The sequence below is a fragment of the Sturnira hondurensis genome, unplaced genomic scaffold, assembly GCF_014824575.4.
Source record: "Sturnira hondurensis isolate 20B ecotype Veracruz unplaced genomic scaffold, ASM1482457v3 Scaffold0000880, whole genome shotgun sequence".
Lineage (NCBI taxonomy): Eukaryota > Metazoa > Chordata > Mammalia > Chiroptera > Phyllostomidae > Sturnira > Sturnira hondurensis.
Genome location: NW_028073511.1, coordinates 19,906,119 through 19,926,368, shown reverse-complemented (window position 1 = coordinate 19,926,368; position 20,250 = coordinate 19,906,119). Strand labels below are relative to the sequence as shown.

Below are 20,250 nucleotides of genomic sequence, written 5' to 3'. Positions count from 1 at the left end.
AAATAGTCTCATTTGTTAATTGTTATTGAACTTACTCATCTAATTTGTGGTCTAATATTTCCATACCATTTTATCGGCACCAGCTCTTACAAGTCAAATTAATACCCCAACACATGTCTGTTTAGTTTATCTTAATTCTGATTATTTAGGGCAAGGGTCTCCAAACTGTTTTTTGAAAAGGGCCAAAAATAAATATTTTTGGCTTTTTTTTGTAGGCCCTACAGTGTGTATCACAACTACTTAAATCTGTAGTATTCCCAGACATTACATAAGCATATGACTATGGCCATATTATTCCAATGACATTTTACTTACAAAACAAGCAGTTGGCCAGATTTGTCCCAGGGGCCACAGTTTGATGACCACTATTTTAGGGAATAGATATAACTCAAGGAACATTGCAGAACAGATGAGGGAACATCATCCGAGCATGTGAAGAAGTGCTCATTAGAGAAGGATTGTGTGTATGTGTTATTTTCTTCACGTGGATATTTTACTCCTATTTTGTATGTGATGCATTGCTTACTAGGCACATATTCTGTGGAGGAGAGGCTCTTTTATGTAGCACATTGAAGGAGTGCTAAATTGGAAACCAGGGACTTAGGCTCCAGATAAAGTTCTGCCACTAACCTGAAATGCTACACTGGGCCAAGGCCAATGAGCCAAAAAAAAAAAAAAATACTGGGAATAGAGGGTCTCCAAACATCTGTCTACACTGATGTTATAATTTTCTTATTAAGATTTAAATACAAAATTTAAAAATGCATATGGATTACATTTATATAAAAATTATATAAAATTTTGGCCTGGAACTTACTGATTCAACCCATATAACCAACCAAGCCACCAGAAAGTCAAAGAACACTATGCAGAGGACACCGCTTAGAGGCATGGCATAAGAGCAACGTGCAGGTGCCCACCTAGAGCTGTGAGTGAACAGTTTGGCCTATAAACACACGTGGAATGAGTAGACTTCTCCTTGGGTACAGATTCCTTGTGACTTCAGAGGACAAGCCCAGGGACATTTTATATGAGGAACCTGGACAGAGGAGCTGAACCCTTTGTGATATGCGTGGCTGTAGGGTACCAGGGACCTCCTACCCCTCCACTGCCCCCCACCCCCGGCCCTGCTTCTGAGTACAGCAGCCCATTTTCAAAGCCGCTTAGAGCCAAATATGGTCACTCCCTTGTCAAAGACTGTTCAGGATAGTTGATGGATTTTGGGGTGTTGAATATTGAGTAGGATCTAAGAGACACCTGTAGAAGGAGCTGTTCTGTATATGTGGGGGTGGGGGTAGGGGTGGGGTGGGGTAGGAGAGAGAAGCAGAGCCCTTCCACTCCCAGGTTTATTTGCTGGGCTGAAACAAATTTTGGTCCAACTGCTCCATTATAAATGAAAAAACTGAGCCTCAGAAGTGGTATAAGAGGGTGTGGCTATTCCAGGGTGTGAGAGGAGCTTGTGAATTTCTACCTCGTGGGGAGAAATTCATATTCATTTTCTGGGGCAGGAGGATGCCTAGGGGTGGAAGGCACATGGAGAAGTGAGTAGTCAGTCTCGGTTCCTCTCCACAACTCTCTGGGCCTCTCGGCCTGGGGAAGGACGTTCTCATAGTGCCCCTCAGCAGAGTTCCCCGACGGCCTCCTCCTGAGGACTCCATGATTGATGAGGGCATAGCACAGCTCCTCTGCCGAGCTCTGGTCAGCATTGTCCTGCTGGTCAAAAGAGAGCCACCATCAAGACGTGGCCTCTTGTCACTCTTTTCATACTTTGGTCTCAACATAAGCTAAGTCTGTCTTCCACAAGGCTCGTCCCCTCCATCTCTTGGATTTTTTTCCCCAAATGGCTGCCCCCACCCCAGCACCTGCCCCAGGCAGCCAGAATATTCAGCCTGCCCAGGATTCTCTCTGCCCCATGCTCCAGGGTAACCCTTGACCACTCCGTGTAATTCCCAGTCTCAGGCCCCCAGAACAGCCCATTTTTACAAAAAAGAACACTCGGGTGACATCTACATGTAATTGATTGGCTTATGGTATTTAACCACCCATTCTAGAGATGTTTGCATTAATATAAAGGGAGGTAATGCAAGAGGAGGGATCTCATTCAATGAACTTTTCAGAAGATTAAAAGCAAAGCAGCAAAGTACACAGGAAAAAGCACAGATTTGGGAGGGAGGCTTGGTTCTGAATCAGGCCCCTGCCATCTTGAAAGCTATTTAGATTTGGGGAATCTCACTTAATCTCGTGTTTTCTCACCTGTAAAGTGGCAGAAATAATAGTGCCAATCGTAAAGGGCGGTGGTGGCAGTTCTGTGAGCCGATGCATGTGGAGCGCTCAGCTCACTGCCTGGCCCAAACTAAGTGCTCAATAAATATCGTTTCATTCAATGAACAGGGCAACAGAGGTGGCTGCGGTTCCTGCCACCAGGCCTGCATACACCCCTGGGCTTACAAACATGAGCATCTAAAGTCTTTCTTTCTTGTTACGGTCAAAAGGGGTTTATGCAGGCCAACTCCTGTCATCTGGGGTGTGTGCATTTTCACTGTCAACTTAGGGAAAGGCTTAGAGATGTTCATAATACCTGGTTGGTAGCAGATGATGTTCCTTCACCTGGAGGAAGAAAACATTCAATGAATTTCATGAAGAGGCTTAAGCAGGGGCATGGATATGAGAAACCAGAGAGTCACAGAACAGCTGGGGTAGCCCTTACCAGACTGTCCGACCTATGGCACATCCCCAGGGAACGACAGGGCCGTCTAAACAGGACACAGCCAGAGCTGTGCACAGGCGGAGAGACGGAGTGGAGGGGGGGCCCATTCAGTGGGCGTTTGGTTAAGAAACCGCACTTCCCTCTTGCTCTCTCCCTTCTCTCCTTCCTTACACAAAATTCATTGCATGTGCCAGGCGTTGAGGAGACAAAGACAGAAACACCCTGCATTTAAGGAGCTCACAGGCTAGCACAGGAGGCAGACAAGGGCCTCAGAGAGACCCACGATGCAGGGGAGGGTTGTAGTTTTTACTGTAGGTGTCAGGGGAGGGGGAGAGTGTGGGGGCAGGAGCTCCAGGAAAGCACTGCTGAGAAGGACACTCTGAGTATTCTGACTCCTGAACCTGCTGGCAGCCCAAGTTTTCGAAAGCCAGTTTATTTAAAGGCAACTGGCTCTGGTCACTCAACAAAGAGGCACATGGACATACTTGTTACCCTCTTGCAAACACACCAGCTCAATAAGCATATAAAATCCACGCTTTCACATGGAACCCACCCTACACAGGAGGTGGGTGGGCCGTGAGCATCTGCATTTGGAGTCACACTCCCTCAGCACTGACACTCAGACACTCACGTCGCCATGGAGCCCCACGGCTGCTAGGACTGCCCTGACCATGGCTACAGGGAAAGGGACTGCGACTTCCCACAGAAGAGGTCTTATTTTCATCATGTTTTGCTCTGACGCAGATTGGGATTTCCCAGGAACCACAGTTCCCCTGTGAACCAGCCAGGGTGGCGGCCCTCTATTAGTCATTCACACACCTGACAGGGTCAGTTTCTGAGACTCCGAGTAAATGAACTAGGCTCTCCTCTTTAAACCCAGGAAGGAAAATGCAAACTTTGTTTTTCTTCCTTAGAAATGCAGTGACCTCTTCTCGGGCCTAAGCTTTCTTAGTCTCTTCCTGACATGTGACTTCATTCACTACCCTCTCCTCGAATTCTTCTTTCTCCTTAACTTCAGCCCTGTTGTGTCTCCAGACACCGTTGCATCAGCTTCTGTGTGGTCTTCCAGCATCTGCTTTGGCCAGTCCCTACCACCATATGTTCTCTGCAGAGCAACCTGGGTGGTGTTTTTATCACAAAGCCTTTCAGTACTTTCTGAAATTCTCAAGACGAAAGCCCCATTACTAAACTTGACGACCAGGCCCTGCCTGTCCTGTGTGTTCTCTGTGGCCAGGCTGGCCTCCTTGCTGCTCCTTCTGGGGGCCCGCGCACTCCACCTTTTGCACTTACTGTTCCCAGTTCACTCCTGCAGCCTCCAAACCTCAGGGGCTAACTGAAAAATTTGGACACCAATAAGCCAGTCCCTCCTTCAATGAGCTCACAGTCAAGTGGAGAAACAAAGACATGCAATTGGACCAATTGCAGCAAAATGTGTAAGTTTCATAGAAACATGCCCAAGGCGCTGTGGAAACACAGAGAAGGGGTGGTTTGGAAATGTAAGTCTGTCACAAGCGAAAGTGATATGAAAGCAATAACTTACTTTCCTTTGGGAAATCTCGTCTGGCTTTAAAAATGTGTAATTTTTTCCTGTAAAAGAAAGAGGATGGGTTGTTTCATTGTTCAGAAACTCTCAACAGAAATTATACTCCTTATAAAAGCTTATTCTTAACTCTTGTGTTTGTTGAAGTTATAGGCCTTTATAATGTCTTCTTCCGCATTAGTAAATAAGAGGATAGAAAAAAGGAAAAATGAAGGAGACAGAGTAGAATCACTTTTTTTGTTTCTCTTTCTCTTCTCCCTTTTCTAAGGCTGATATAAAATTGCTTTATAGATGGGGAATTATGGTGATGTTATAGGTAACATTTTTGGAGATATTTTTATGACAAAATACTGATTTCTTTTGTATCGTGTGAGTTAAGAAGCCACTTTTTTTCCAGCCCCAGCCCTAACCCCAATCTATGCTCTCCAAACAAACCAGTACACACACAGACAGATATGTCCAATATGAGCACAGAGGCAACCACACTGTATAGACGACTCCTTGAAAACAACAACAACATTATATAAATGTAATAGAAGCCTGTTGTCATCTCAGTAGCCAAGGATGACATCTGCTCTCACGAGAGTGACTATATGTCCTCATTTGCTATGACGGTCTAGTTAATGTCGATACCAATCACTGAGCGATCCTTACCTATTTTAGCATCCCTTTCACTCTCAAAGGTGTCTCCCAGGGTGGATAATTACCCTGGTTATAAATTCTCTGTGCAAGGGACAGAAATGTGTACTTCCGTACACGGAGACTCTGGGATTTGCAGTGTGGCTGAGGAGTCTTTCTCTGCATGGGTAGCCAGTTTCATCCTTGCTTCTGTGGCTTTCCTGTTTGAGGAGCACGTACCACCCATGAGACTACTGTTCCTGTTTCTCAGCAAGCCTGAAGCATCGCTTCCCTGACTGACTCTCAGATGATAATTATCAGGGCTAGTGACAGGCTTCCGCTGTGGCCACAGACAGCGGGTAGTTAACAGGTAACTTACAGCAAGTGACACACTGAAACCACACTTCAAGAAATAGCTCCAGAAAACAATGCTCATGTTTCATACTCCACTCACCATGGAAGGCAGAAACACCCTTCTGTGAAATGGCAGTCCCAGCGCCTGAAATACCTGAGAGATAATACAAATCACACCGTTAAATTCTGCAGCGTTGTTGGGGTGACTCTCTTCCCTTTGCCATTTCTGAGAAATAGCTTTCTTTTTTCTTTTTCTCCAAGAGAGTATTCTTTCTAGGTCACATCTATCTTGGACACACCTATCTTGCTAGAACGCCTTTGTCTTTCCAGGACATTAACCGGCTCTTGGGGACTATGAAGATGACACTGTCAGGGAAGAAACTGTCTGCTGTGTTCTCTGGAAAGGAAAAGGGTCTTTCATGCTCACTTCCAGTGATTTACCTGGCTCCTCTCTGAATTTCTCCTATACACCTCATATTATAATTGCCTGCTTGCATCTGTATATTCCACACTGGATAGTGAGCTTCACAAGGTTGGGGACCATATTTATCTATTCATCATGTTGTATAGCACCAACATATGCCACAGTGCCTGGCACGTAGCAATTATACTTTTAATAAATATTTGATAAATGAATAAGTAGCTTAGAAAGGAGCAACTCTGACTGGCTCAGAAGACCATCGAATCTGCCTCCCTGGCCCCAGGGTATGACCATACAAACAGGTGTTGTTATATTCTTTATGGCAGAAAGGCTCAGCCTCTCTCTGCAGTCAGACATCTAGGCTGAAGTCTAAAGAGTCCTTCTGGGCATCTTTCTGAGCATGAGTCGTAGTCAAATCCTAAATGTTTGAATGTGAAATCCCTTTATGAAGTACTATATGTTCCAGTAATGCCATGTAAAAACATTTGGAAAACACCATCCCTGAATAACTTCCCCTGTGACCTTTCCCAGGAAGTTGGGAGTGGAGGCGAGGCTGCCTCCACTTCTGACTTCCTCCTCCTCAGACCGTATTCAGGATTCTTTAAGCCACTTAGGGCACGGAGGCAAGGATGCTACGTGTGACTTTGGCTGTGGGCACCAGGGTGCTCTGACAGCCTCTAGGGTCAATGTACCACCAGAGCTTTTGGGGCTGAGGGGCATGGCTGTAGTTCTTCCTCCTCTTTGGTCTATACGCAGGATTCTTTAAGCCACGGGTTTATATTTCCTGATTCTGTGGCTAAAGGAACACCAGAAGAAAACCATCCACTCACACCAATTCGAAGACAGAAGGCTCACTGAGGAGATCTGGGGGTAAGATCAAAGGAGACAGTGGATTTCAAGTCACTGGATCAGTACCTCTGGACTCCTTGAGCCACAGTTTCTTAGTCTGTAAAATGAGGTTGCTTATACTGCTTACTTCAGGGAGGTCAAATAAAGTTAAATATGAGCCAAAGCTATTTTTAAACTGGTTATTTCCCCACTCAACTTTTCTGCAATATATTCTTGCATTTCAATTAGGATGTTTTGGTTTGGAGTGTGTTCAGATAACCTCTGTGAAGGACGCCAGATGAATCCATGACACGAGGCTATGGGCTAGTAATTCCAGGGTCCTGTCTCTCGTAGTACTTACTCTACTCTTTATTCATACACACACACACACACACACACACACACACACACACTGCATATATACTCCTTATACTACAGATAGTTATTATATATAATGAAATATATATATAAATGTATATAACATATACATTTTTGTTATATTACATTTAATCCTAGCATAAATCCATGATGTAGATGCTGTGGTTATATTTTTCTTACCAGTGAGGCAACTGTTGAAAAATATAACCATATTTTGTCCATGTCGTGGACAAAAAAATTAGACAATGTGTCTGAGGCCCTCCAACCAGTAAGCAGAAAGAGTGGGTTTGCTTCTCAGATGTTTTTCTCTAAGGCTCTGAGATCTCTCCTGAAGGAACAGGTGCCATTCTGCCCAACTGGAGTGAGGGCATGGGGAAGTTTTCCTGGCTTTTGTAACAGATTTGATCTGGAGAGACATGGTACAGTGTGCGGACTACATGATAATCAGGGAGCAAGAGTAAAGTTGAAAATCAGATGCAAGTAAATATGAGACTTTTGAATATATTAAGGGAGACATTTTGAATCAACGTGGAAATGAAGATGCTGGGCCAACTAATTAACTAATATTTTGGAAAGAAATATTTATAGGTATATCTGATACCATATATTGAATGTATGAGGCTAAATGTAAAATAATATTGCCATAGAAATCATAGTGTAGATTTGCCTTATATTGGGGTAGGGGAAGAATTTTAAGCATAAATTGGTAGAAACCAAAAGGCACTCTAGATTTAATGCAAATGTGTTTAAAAATATAATAAGAAAAATATTAAAAAGTCTGGATGGCATAAGTAACACAGACTGAGAAATATTTTTTTGTAATATTTATGAGCAATGGTTAATTCCTTCAAAATACAAATAAAATTTATTCTCAGTAAAACAAAGTTGACCAAAATCCAAAATGAAAATGGGCTAAAGACATTGTTGACTCTCTCAGATGAAGGAATACAAATGGCTAGAAAAATCTAGATATTGACAAAGATAATGCATCTAACATTATCAGCAGTTATAACTGGGATTTACCAGTTTATTTTTTTGTTTATACTTTACATATTTTCTAGTTTTTTACAACAGTATTCATGTTATAAACCTTTACCCCCACATCACAGTTCTAAAAACCAAAATTACAGATGTGACATCAATCATGACTTTCTCAGTCACGTCTATCTGTATTTAGTTTTATTTTCCTTCTCAACAGTATTTCTCCACATTTCCAATCATTCACCCAACACTTACTGAGCAGCTACCATACGTCAGAAACAATGCCTGGCAACAGAGATTCAAAGGTGAATAGGAAACGATCTCTGTATTTGAGGATCTCACATCTGGACACAAAAACGGGAATTTATAAACTGCTAAAAGAATGGTAGAGTAGCAGAGTGACTGAGGACTGTGAGGATTTGGGAGCAGAGGTCTCAGACAGCGCTCACGGACTCTCGAGAGGTGGGCGGGAGACAAGTCACAGGGTCACCGAGCCTCCTTTTGGCAGGTGGCATTTTGGGTTTTGTTGTAGCTCCCAGCGGCATGAACTGATAAACCAAGACCTGGGACACCAAACATAATTCTGTAAAGACTCCTAGATTAGCTCATTTTCCCTGGGTCACCTTGCTTTGTACCCTAGGGATTCCTTGTGTTGCTGATACAATGGCTGCTTCGATGTTACTGAACATGAAGGCCCCAGAAAAATTTTCTAATTATTGAATCTGACTACGTGTCAGGCACTATGTACTAGCATCACACACACTATAACCCTCCAAACTACGTATTATATTATTATTTCCATTTGAAATGAGGAAACTGAGGTCCAGAAAATTTAAGCCAAATTCTCTACCAATTTCAATGACCTCTGCTTACCTAGTTTGTTGCAGAAAGTGTGCACCAGACATGACCTCATAATGGCAGAAAGTTTGTGATTTATTTTGAACTTAAACAGTGATTAAAAAGGCGGTGGTATCTCTGAGCTCTTTGTGGGTCATTAAAAGCTCGGGAGAGCATCCCTTCTGGGTCTCAGAAAGTTGTTCCATTTCCCAGGTGGTGGTCTGTGGCCTGGACCGCCATTGACAAAGTCCTCTCCCATTCACCTGTTCTCCACCAGCTGCTCACTGTGGTCTTGGGAGAAGGCCACACTTGTAATGAATTGAACTTGGTGCCTGGCACAATAGAAGGCCCATCATTCTCATCAGTTTCTTACTCAATTCCTTTTCTTCCTAAGAGCAGACCTCTTTTTCTCTTTCTGACTATGTTGCCCTGACCCCTCTCCTCCGGTCCCTCTTAGGGAGCCTGGACTCACCTGTTTTCTCTCAGCAGAGAGTTCCCCATCCTCTCAGTCCTCCAGGTGCCTCCCTCTCTGCGGGCCTTGAGCTCTGTCAAGGCAGCTCTGACTCAGAGATGGAGCTGCGTTGTTCTGGCCACCCCAGTGCAGAGAGAGCTAAAAGAAGAAGCGTATCTCTCTGCAGAGGGGAGGAGGAGCCCAGGAAGAAGAGAGTCAGAGGTGTACACATGCACAACTTCCTAAAATGTTAGAGCCTGAAAGAACCAGGCTATTGGTCTTCACCAGAGTCACTGGTCAGTGAAAGATTTGAGTGCCTGGGGAAGCCCCGTCTGCAATTATAGACAAACCATGAAGTTTTCCCCTCAGACACCTACATTTATTAAACCACCTTTAAGCACTTAAAAAGTGACAGGGGAGAATTTGGTTTTAAAACAAGAGAGGTTTTAAACAAATTAAAAGTCAGGCCACAGAACAGTAGAAAATATTAGCAAATCTTACATCTGCTAAAAGGATTTTTATTCAGAACATACAAAGAACTCTCAAAATTCACTACAAAGAAAACAGACACCCAATAACAAAATAAGCAAAATATTTGACAGACACTTTACCAAAGAAAAATATACAATGGCCCCCAGCTCATGTGGCTCACTTGATTGGAGTGGCGTCCTGTAAAGTGAGAAAGATCGTGGGCTCAGTTCCCTGTCAGAACCCATGCCTAAATTGTAGGTTTGATTCCCAGTCAGAACACATATGAGAAGCAACCAATTGATGTCTCCTTTTTTTCCCATCTCTAAAATCATAATCATGTTCTTGGGTGAGGATGAAAAAACACCCACATACAGATGGCATATAAACCCTGGAAAAGTCATTAGGAAATGTAAATCAAAACTGTAATGCAATACCTTTACACATCTATCAGAATGGCTAACAGTGAAAACAAAACAAAATCTGATAATACCAAGTGTTAGCAAGGGGAGCAGAACACCTAGAAGTCTCATACACTGCTGATGGGAAAGCAGTGTGGCCATTTTTCATGGCCTTACCATGCAATTTAGCAATCCCACTCCTAGATGTTTATCCAAGTGAAATAAAAAATGAAGACCCTCAGGAAACCTGTAGGCAAGCAATATATAGCTGCTTTACTTATAACTGCCCCACAAAAAGTGATGAATGGCTAAGGGGTTGCATCTACACAAGTAGACTGCTGCCCAGAAATGAAAAGGAATAGATTACTGATGTGTGCAACAACGCACCAGGATCTTAAATTAAGCTAAGTGATGATAAGTACAAAAAGCCAGACTTCAAGCCAAACTTCAAGTCTATAAATAGCAGTTTAATGTGTTTTCTTTAGCCATAGAGAAACTTTTTAATTTGATGAGCTCCCATTTGTTTATTCTTTCCTTTATGCCCCTTGCTTTAGGAGACATATCAGTGAAGATGTTGCTGCATGAAATGTGTGATATTTTTTTGCTGATGTTTTCCTCTAGGACTTTTATGGTGTCATGATTTATATTTAAGTCCTCTATCCACCTTGCATTTATTTTTGTGTATGGCGTAAGTTGGTGATCAAGTTTCATTTTTTTTGCTTGTAGCTGTCCAGAGTTCCCAATACCATTTGTGGAAGAGGCTATTTTTACTCCATTTTATTCTTCTTCCCCCTTTGTCAAATAGTAATTGACTGTAGATATGTGGATTTATTTCTGAGCTCTCTGTTCTGTTCCATTGGTCTATGTGCCTCTTTTTATGCCAATATCAGGCTGTTTTGATTACAGTGGCTTTGTAATACAGTTTGATATCAGGTATTGTGATCCCTCCTGCTTTGTTCGTCTTTCTCAGAATTGCTGCAGCTATTTGGGGTCATTTATGGTTCCATATAAATTTCTGAAATGTTTGTTCTGTATCTGTGAAATATGGTATGGGTATTTTAATTGGGATTGCATTGACTCTATAAATCACTTTGGGTAGTAAGGCCATTTTGCTGATGTTAATTCTTCCAATCCATGAACATGGTATATGCTTCCATTTGTTTGTGTCTTCCCTAATTTCTTTCTTTAATGTTGTATAGTTTTCTGAGTACAGGTCTTTTACCTCCTTGGTTAGGTTTATTCCTAGGTATTTTATTTTTCTTGTTGCTATATCAAATGGAATTTTTCCCTGATATCTGTTTCTGATATTTCACTGCTGGTATACAAAAATGCCTTTGATTTCTGGATATTGACATTGTATCCCACTGTTTTGTCAAATTCATTTATTAGGTCAAGTAGTTTTTTTGGTGGAGTCTATAGAATTTTCTATGTACACTATCATGTCATTTGCAAACAATGATGGTTTTACTTCCTCCTTCCCAATTTGGATGCCTTTTTTTTTCTTGTCTGATTGCTGTGGCTAGGACTTCCAGTACTATGTTGAATAGGAGTGGTGAAAGCAGGCATCCTTGTCTTGTTCCTGATCTTAGCAGGAAAGCTCTAAGTTTTCACCCATTGAGTATGATGTTGGCTGTAGGTATTTCATATATGAAATTCCTTTATTATGTTAAGGAATGCTCCCTTTATTCCCACTTTGCTAAGTGTTTTTATCATAAATGGATGCTGTTCCTTATCACATGCTTTTTCCACATCTATTGATATGATCGTGTGATTTTTTCTTATTTTTCATTTATGTGGTATTATGTTTATTGATTTGAGAATATTGTACCGTCCTTGCATCCCTGGGATGATTCCCACTTGGTCAAGGTATATGATCTCTTTAACGTATTTCTGGATGCAGTTTGCCAATACTTTGTTGAGGATTTTAGCATCTATGTTCATCAGCAATACTGGCCTGAAGTTTTACTTCTTTGTAATGTCTTTATCATGTCTTTATCTGGTTTTGGGATTAGGATTATACTGGCTCCATATAAAGAGTTTGGGAGTCTTCCATCTTCTTGAATTTTTTGGAATAATCTGTGGAGGATGGGGGTTACCTCTTCCTTAAATTCTTTGTAAAATTCTCCTGTGAAACCATTTGGTCTAGGGCTTTTGTGTGTTGAAAGCTTTTTGATTACTGTTTCAATTTAATCAGCTATTATTGGTCTGTTTAGGCTTTCTGCTTTTTCTTCATTGACTTTTGGAAGATTGTATTTACCTAGAAATTTGTTCATTTCACCTAGGTTTTCAATTTTTTTGGCATATAGTTCTTTGTAGTAATTTCTTACAATCCTTTGCATTTCTTTGGTATCAGTTGAAATCTCTCCTCTTTCATTTCTGATTGTGTTTATTTGGGTCCTCTCTCTTTTTTTCTTGATGAGCCTGCTTAAAGTTTTGTCGATTTTGTTTATCTTTCAAAGAACCAGCTCCTGGATTTATTGATCCTTTGAATTGTGCTTTTAGTCCCTATGTCATTTAAATCTGCTCTGATCTTGGTTATTTCCTTCCTTCTATTTGCTCTGGGCTGTCTCTGTTGTCGTTTCTCAAGTTCTTGTAGGCATAGGGTTAGGTTGTTTATTTGAAATGTTTCTATCTTTTTTAGGTAAGCCTGTATTGCTTTGAACTTCCCTCTCAAGACTGCCTTCTGTGTGTCCTATAAGTTTTGGGTTGTTGTGAGTTCATTTTTTTAGTCTCCAGAAACTTTTTTATTTCTTCCCTAATCTTATTCTTGACCCATTCATTGTTTAATAGCATAGTATTTTATTTCCATGAATTTGAGTCTTTTGGGGTTTTTTTCCCTCGGGGTTGGTTTCTAGTTTCAGCCCCTGTGGTTGGAGAAAATGCTTCACATAATTTCAATTTTCTTGAATTTGTTAAGGTTTGTTTTGTGTCCTATCATGTGGTCTATCTTTGAAAATGTTCCATGTGCTCCAAGGTATTTGAAAGGAATGTGTATTTTGCTACTTTGGGATGAAAGGCTTTATATATATAATCAGTTAAGTTCATTTGATCTATGACATTTTTCAATGCCACAACATCTTTGTTGATATTTTGTTTGGAAGACCTGTCCATTTTTGACAGTGGGGTGTTGAAATCCCCTACTATAATTGTGTTGCTGTAAATATCTTTCTTCAAGTCCCCCAAGATTTCCTTATGTATTTGGGTGCTCCTATGTTGGGTGCATATATATTTACAATGTTTTTCTCTTCTTGATGAATTTTTCCCTTAAGTATTATGAGTGACCTCTGGGTCTCTTTTTATGGCTCTTTTTTTGAAGTCTATTTTGTCCAATATGAGTATTGCTACCCTGGCTTTTTTTTCTGTCCATTTGTTTGAGATATGTGTTTCCAGCCCTTCACTTTCAGTCTGTGTAGGTCTTTTGTTCTGAGGTGGGTATCTTGTAGGCAGCGCATGTCTGGGTCATGTCTTTTAATCCATTCAGCTATTCTGTGTCTTTTGATTGGGGCACTTAATTTGTTTACATTTAAGGTCATTATTGATAGGTACTTATTCATTGCCATTTTTTTGTACCCATGTTCCTCTCTCTTTCACTATTTTTCTTCCTGTTCTTAAAGCAAATCCATTTAGCATCTACTGCAGAGCTGGTTTGGAGGAGGTATATTCTTTGAGGCTTCTTTTTCTGGGAAGCTTTTTATTTGGCTTTCCATTTTAATTGAGAGCCTTGCTGGGTAAACTAGTTTTGGTTGCAGGCCTCTGGCTCTCATTACTTGAAATACGTCTTGCTATTCCCTTCTGGCTTGGAGCATTTCCACTGAGAAGTCAGCTGCTTAGCTTATCAGGGCTCCCTTGTATGTTACTTCCTGTTTTCCCTTGCTGCCTTTAAGATTCTCTCTTTATCTTGAAATTTTGCCATTTTAAGGATGATGTGTCTTTAAGTGGGCCTCTTTGGATTCCTCTTAATTGGGACTCTCTGTGTTTCCTGGGTTTGTGTGACTTTTTCTCTCATCCAGTTAGGGGAGTTTTCCATCATTACTTTTTCAGATAAGTTTTCTATCACTTGGTCTTCTTCTCCTTCTAGTATCCCTATTATATGGATATTATTATGTTTCATGTTGTCCTACATTTCCCTTAATCCCTCTTCATTCTTTCTGAGCCCCTTTTCCTTTTCTTGCTCTTCCTGTTCATTTTTCCCACCTTATCCTGCAGCTTGCTGATCCTATCTCTGCTCCATCTAGCCTGCTTTTGACTCCTTCTACTGTGTTATTCAGTTCAGAAATTGTATTCTTCATTTCCTCTTGGTCCTTGTTGATAGTTTCTATTTCTCTTTTCACATTGATATAATTTGCAGTGAGTTCACTGTAGTTTCCCCATAGTTTTTGGTAGTTCTCTATGACCTCATTGAGCTTCCTTATAACCATTGCTGAACTCAATATCTGATATTTGACTAGCCCTATTTCATCTAACATTCTTTCTGAGGCTTCCTCCTTTCCTTTCATTTGGTGATTGTTTCTTTGTCTTCCCATTGTTTGTGAGACTCTTCTTGTTAGCCTCTGCTTCTTAAGTTGATCTGTTCTGACTCCCTGGGTTTATGATGTGAACTTCTGTGGTAGAATACCTGTGTGATTCAGCAGTGCAGTCTCCTTGATCCCAAAGAAAGGGAGAAGGGAAGAAGGAATAAAAAAAGAAAGAAGGAAAGAAAGGAAGAAGGAGTTAAAAGAAAAAAATTACTTCTGCTGGTCTTCCTGGCTGCAGCAGACTGAGGGGGTATTGGTTTCACTTTTCTCCCTTCCTGAGCTCCACTCACCCAGCCCCTAGCCCAGTTCCTCAGTTCACTGCTGGGCCCCCAGTTCCCTGTACCCAGCCTAGACCTTCAGTCCACCAGCTGTGCTGTCCCTGAGGCGCACCAGTTGGGGCAAGTCACACAGCACCTTCTCATTCTTTGCTGTCCTAGATGCTAGGGACTCTCAGCACCCCTTCAGGTGAATTCAGCTCTCGCCCTCCCTGAGTTAGGTCTTTTGGGGGATTGATGACTCCCTGAGCCCTGCAGTTCTCCTTTGCAGGGGGCATCTCCGCCCTCCTGTTGGAGAGCCAGTCAGCCCTGCAGGGTACGGCTGCCACTGTGGCTGCCACTGTGGATGCAGGTGTGTGCCTCTGCTGCTACCCCCCACCCCGCCCCCCGCTCAGTGGTTGAGTGCTCAGGGTCTCTGGGCGGTGGGGTCAGGTGCCCTAATCCCGGGCCTGTGGGTTTGGCGGGACAGGAAGCCACACTCCGTGGGGCTTCGGGTGTGAGCGCAGGGCCTTCTGTGCCACTTCAGGAGCGCCGCACAGCTGGGCAAGGTTAGGGGAGCAGAGGCCGGGGTGGCTGCTGCAGGAGAGTTCCCCAAACAGCCACCGAATGCCTCTTTTTTCACTTTTTCTTTTTTGAAAAATTCTTCCTGCTCAAGCTTGACACTCCACTAAAGGGCCTGGCCTCTCATCCAGCCCACCTCTCCAACCAGACTGCGGACTGACCAGGTCAGGGTCCATCAGGGCCCAACACTCCCCAGCCAGCGTCCACAGTCTCAGCAGGTGCACACAGCATCTGTGTGTTTACCATTTCGTCCTTATTGCCCCCTGCCACTTTAAGCAATCAGGTCCATCCTGGTGCTACTTAAACCTTGTCTCGGGGGAGGGAACTATTGACTCAGCTCTTTCCCCAAGAGCCCTGCGGCAGACCTGGTGGGTGCCAGACCTGGGGCTGCAGCCGCCCTGGTCCCCACGCTGGAACCGGGAAGTTTATTGTCGGGAAGCACTCTCCTTACTGTCTGATTTTTCAATGACCTCTACAATTTTTGGTCTCCAATCTTCATGTATGCTGGGATACTGGTGGCTGTTCGCTCTGTTCCTCAGAAGATCAGCTAGGTGTTCCACCCGTGTGCAGGGGAGGTGGACTCTGCTCCCACCTGTCTCACCGCCATCTTCCAAGCCTAAATCCACACTCTCACTGGCTCTTTTCTGCCCAAGAATGTGGCTACGTCCCTTCTGAGATCCAGTTCACTCGCTAACCATGAACATTTCGTGTGATTGTGTAAGGTGGTGGGAAAGAGCAGTACATTTAGACTACATACATTTATTGCTGTGAAACTGTCTCTGGACTAAACAATCTACTTCTGCTCCACAAGGGAAAGTATAGCAATGCATAACCCCCACACAAAGAAGCCAAAGTAACAAATCTTTGATTCTTACATCCTTTCTTTATTCTCCCCAGTGCCTAATAATTAGGAGAAAATTACATAAGTTGAATTGGAAATAAAAGCCTGGATGTCTGTAAGCAGCTAATGGTGAAATTAGAGAAAATTTGAGCTAGAATTTTTAAATTTACTTTCCTGTCCTTTGGCATTACTCTAAAGAATTAATGGCCAGTGCAGACTGTTTTGCTATACCTCCAAGATCATAGAATAATAGGTACAATCAGAATAACCATTTGTTGAGAGCTTTCTATAATGCATACCGTGTGTTAAATGCTTTAGATACAATTTCTCATCTGCTCATGCAAGAATTCTTTGGAATGAATTCTACCCAGGCTCATAGAAGTAAAGTAACTTACTCAAGGACACCTCCTCAGTAGTAAGCGAGAGAGCTGGAGGATGAGCTCAAACAGGGTGTGGGCCTTGTCTATCTAGTCATTGTCCTGTTTAATAAGTGTCTGTGCAAAAATAAGCCTGGTTTTGAACTCTGATTTACGTCACTCCAGTGTCTCTGGAAAGGCTGAAACGCTGTTTGTGTGTTTGGAGTATGTTATGGTTTCCCAGATTCGGAGTGGTTTTCAAACTTGCAGCTGGACTCAGCTGCCAAGGCAGGTTCGAGGCCTTTCAGTTAAGGGACTCTGAGCTCCTTCAGCCTCAGAGAACTGGATGGCACCAATCCAGCTCTAGCCTACTCCTTTTTAGATTTTTGTGATTAGAGAAGGAAGCTGGGAGAGCTATTCATGCATTGGATAATGCTTTTGGTACATTTTATGACAGGAAAATGACTGGTTTATTTAAAAGTTTTTTTTTAGAAGCAGGAATCAAAAAGCTTAGCTGAGACTTCCCTACCCTACTTCCCTCCAGAAAGTGCACAGAGACAATGGAGACTGCGTAGTGGACAGTGTTGAGAAGTCTTCGCGAGTATACGAGTACTTTTTAACTATTTACTCCTGGTGCCGAATATGAGTTGATAGGAATCTTGCCTAATGTCAGAGAAATTGCCTAATTTGTGTCTGAAACTTGTGATAATTAATTACTGATATTCTCTATTAAGGAGCGTTTGGTTTTAAAGAGGAGGAAGCAGCAGAGTTCCAGCATCTCTCTAAGTAAACGTTGGGGCTGGGGTTTCTTTCCTGGTGGGAACGTTATCATATAGCTCCACTGACTCGCCAGAAGCAATAATGACACAGAGAGTTATTTTATGGTAGGGCGACTGTTTGAAAATACAATAGGAATTTCTTTAGCTCACTGAGAGGGCTTCTCAGGATGTAACTGGCAGGAGGATGCTCTAGCATCTCCCTGTCATTGTTTGGACTGTGAACAGCCCTTGGAAAGAATACCTCTCTTTGTAAAGTTTCCTGTTTCTCCTTAGTAAGGTTAACATCGAATATAGAACATTAACTATCTGGGGGAAAATGAAAACTAGTTTTAATTACTGTGAAAGTTAAAAGCTAAATTTAAAAAAGAAAACATTCCAAAAATCAAAGGACTAAGGGAAGCCTTTTATTTAAAACTTTTCAAAGCAGACAGTCTTCTGGGCTTGGTGGACAAATGAGTGGGATTCCTCAGATGAGTCAAATTGACATGGGCTGAGTGCCCTCCTCAGGCCAAAGTCTGTGCATGACATTTTCCCAGTTGAAGGAAGAGACCTGGGCGTTACTGTATCCTGTTTATGAGGGCTGGTATACAGCATACATACTGCTGATTATTTCATATCTCAGTGCCTTGTTTAGGATTCTTTCCCTAGATGACAATGTTTACACTCCAGGACACAAACCTAGTCAGACACTGACAGTGACTACCATTTCTGGTGAGCATCCTTCGCTTCTCCAATGGCTTAGATATCCAAAACAAACTTGAGGGAACTTAAACATCATTTCAAATTATATTGAATGTGCTTAGGGGATTTGAGTCCCAGTGTCATTACATCTAACATTGACTTTGAGCAATGGATCTGAATTTGTTCAACTTCATTACTTTCTCTGTGAAATGGGGCAATGATAGTACTCACCTCCTAAAGGTCATGGGGTAATTGCCCAAGCTAATGCAGGCAAAACCCTCAGAAGAGGGTCTGCTGCCTACTGAGCGCTCTGTGACTGACAACTACTATGGTGAAGAGAACTTCTCCCTCCTGGCGTCTTGTTCCAGATTCAGGGCTTTACTCTCCGTTGCCCTATCATGCTGAGTCAGACAGAACCTCCTCCTTTCTGTTCAGGTGCAGTTGACCACGTCGATGAATTTGGAAGAATCTGGATATTTTTTTCCAGCCACTTCTTCCTGATTTATTTTTGAAGAGAAATTGCACTTTGAAATTTTGTGTTTTCTATCTGGCCAAGATGGAGGCATAGGTATATACACTTTGCCTCCTCACACACCAAAAGGAAGACAACAACAAATTTAAAAACAAAAAAATAAACAGAGCTGCCAGAATATTGAATAGCTTGGTTGCCCATGCTGGAAAATACCTAAGGTTCCACCCCTTACTAGGTAACAGGCACTCCAAACCAAAAAAAGAGAAAAAAGGCCCAAATGAAAGAACAGATCAAAGCCCCAGAAAAAATACAACTAGGCGATGAAGAGACAGTCAACCTCTCAGATGCAGAGTTCAAAACACTGGTAATTGGGATGCTCACACAAATGGTTGAATATGGTTGTAAAATAGAGGAATAAGTAAAATCTATTAAAAATGAAATAAAGGAAAATGTACAGAGAAGCAACGGTGACAGGAAGGAAACTGGGACCCAAATCAACAGTTTGGAGCAGAAGGAAGAAATAAACATTCAATCAGAACAGACTGAAGACAAAAAAATTCCAAAAAAAAAATGAGGAGAGGCTTAGGAAACTCTGGGACAACTTTAAATGTTTTGACATCTGAATCATAAGGGTACCAGAAGGAGAAGAGGAAGACCAAGAAATTTAAAACTTATTTGAACAAATAATGAAAAAACTGCCCCAATCTGGCAAAGGAAACAGACTTCCAGGAAGTTCAGGAACCTCAGAGAGTCCCAAAGAAGTTGGACCCAAGGAAGCACACACCAAGGCACATCATATCTGCATTAGACAAGATTAAAGATAAGGAGAGAATCTTAATAGCAGCAAGAGAAAAGGAGATAGTTACCTACAAAGGAGTTCTCACATAAGACTATCAGCTGATTTCTCAAAAGAAACCTTGCAGGCAAGAAGGGGCTAGAAAGAAGTATTCAAAGTCATGAAAGGCAAAGACCTACATCCAAGATTACTCTACCCAGCAAACCTATCCTTCAGAATGGGAGGCCAGATAAAATGCTTCTCAGATAAGGTCAAGTTAAAGGACTTCATCATCACCAAGCCCTTATTATGTGAAATGTTAAAGGGACTTATCTAAGAAAAAGGAGATAAAAAACACAAACAGTTAAATGACAACAAACTCACAACCATCAACAAGAGAACCTAAAAAACAAAAACAAACTAAGCAAACATCTAGAACAGTAACAAAATCACAGAAATAGAGATCACATGGAGGGTTATAGGTAGGGAGAAGGAGTAGGGAAAATGGGGGAAAATGTACAGGAAATAAGAAGCATAAATGGTAGATGCAAAATAGACAGGGGGCAGTTAAGAGTAACATGGGAAATGGAAAGCCAAAGAACTTATATGTATGACCCATGGTCATGAAATAAGGTGGAGGAATGATGGTGGGAGGGGCGGTGCAGGGTGGTGGCGTGTGAAGGAGAGGAAAATATGGGACAACTGTAATAGCATAATCAATAAAATATATTAAAATAAAAATTGTGTTTTCTGCTATTCTCAGCTATGCAGTAAACTTAATGATAAACGTCTACTGTAGTCAATCTGTCCAATTTGGGAGGTCAGGAGGCAACCGTATTCTCTGTTAGCTTAGTCATTAATAAAGATGTGCGTGTGGTTGTGTGTGTGGTTGTGTGTTTAGTGATCTTTGGACACTAAAGGTCTAACCCTTTGTTTTAATTTTCAGTTGGTTCAGAACTCTGGAAAGGAAGGATACTCATTGACAGGATCCCTCAAACACTGAAAGATCTAC

General features: G+C 42.0%; 1 protein-coding gene across 2 annotated transcripts; it reads right to left on the bottom strand.

Annotated features, from left to right (window-relative positions):
• Positions 1–289: 289 nt before the first annotated feature.
• Positions 290–9,311, bottom strand: GCSAM (germinal center associated signaling and motility). Of its 2 annotated transcripts, none has more exons than XM_037055287.1 (5): positions 9,137–9,311; positions 5,320–5,373; positions 4,248–4,294; positions 2,579–2,607; positions 290–1,713 (listed from the first exon to the last, which is right to left on the bottom strand). In XM_037055287.1, exons 1-5 carry the CDS (start codon positions 9,163–9,165, stop codon positions 1,468–1,470), a joined length of 405 nt encoding a protein of 134 aa, XP_036911182.1. In that variant the 5' UTR covers positions 9,166–9,311; the 3' UTR covers positions 290–1,467. The 2 variants fall into 2 exon arrangements, with proteins under 2 accessions (XP_036911182.1, XP_036911189.1); XM_037055294.1 differs by having other exon boundaries at positions 290–1,710.
• Between the last annotated feature and the right edge of the window lie 10,939 nt (positions 9,312–20,250).

Excerpts from the sequence above, each read along its gene's own strand:
- GCSAM (XM_037055287.1), bottom strand. The coding sequence starts at position 9,165 with ATGGGGAACTCTCTGCTGAGAGAAAACAG. Across the intron at positions 4,295-5,319 it reads GGGTGTTTCTGCCTTCCATG|GAAAAAATTACACATTTTTA; the intron begins GTGAGTGGAGTA and ends TTTCTTTTACAG. Across the intron at positions 2,608-4,247 it reads ACGAGATTTCCCAAAGGAAA|GTGAAGGAACATCATCTGCT; the intron begins GTAAGTTATTGC and ends TTCTTCCTCCAG.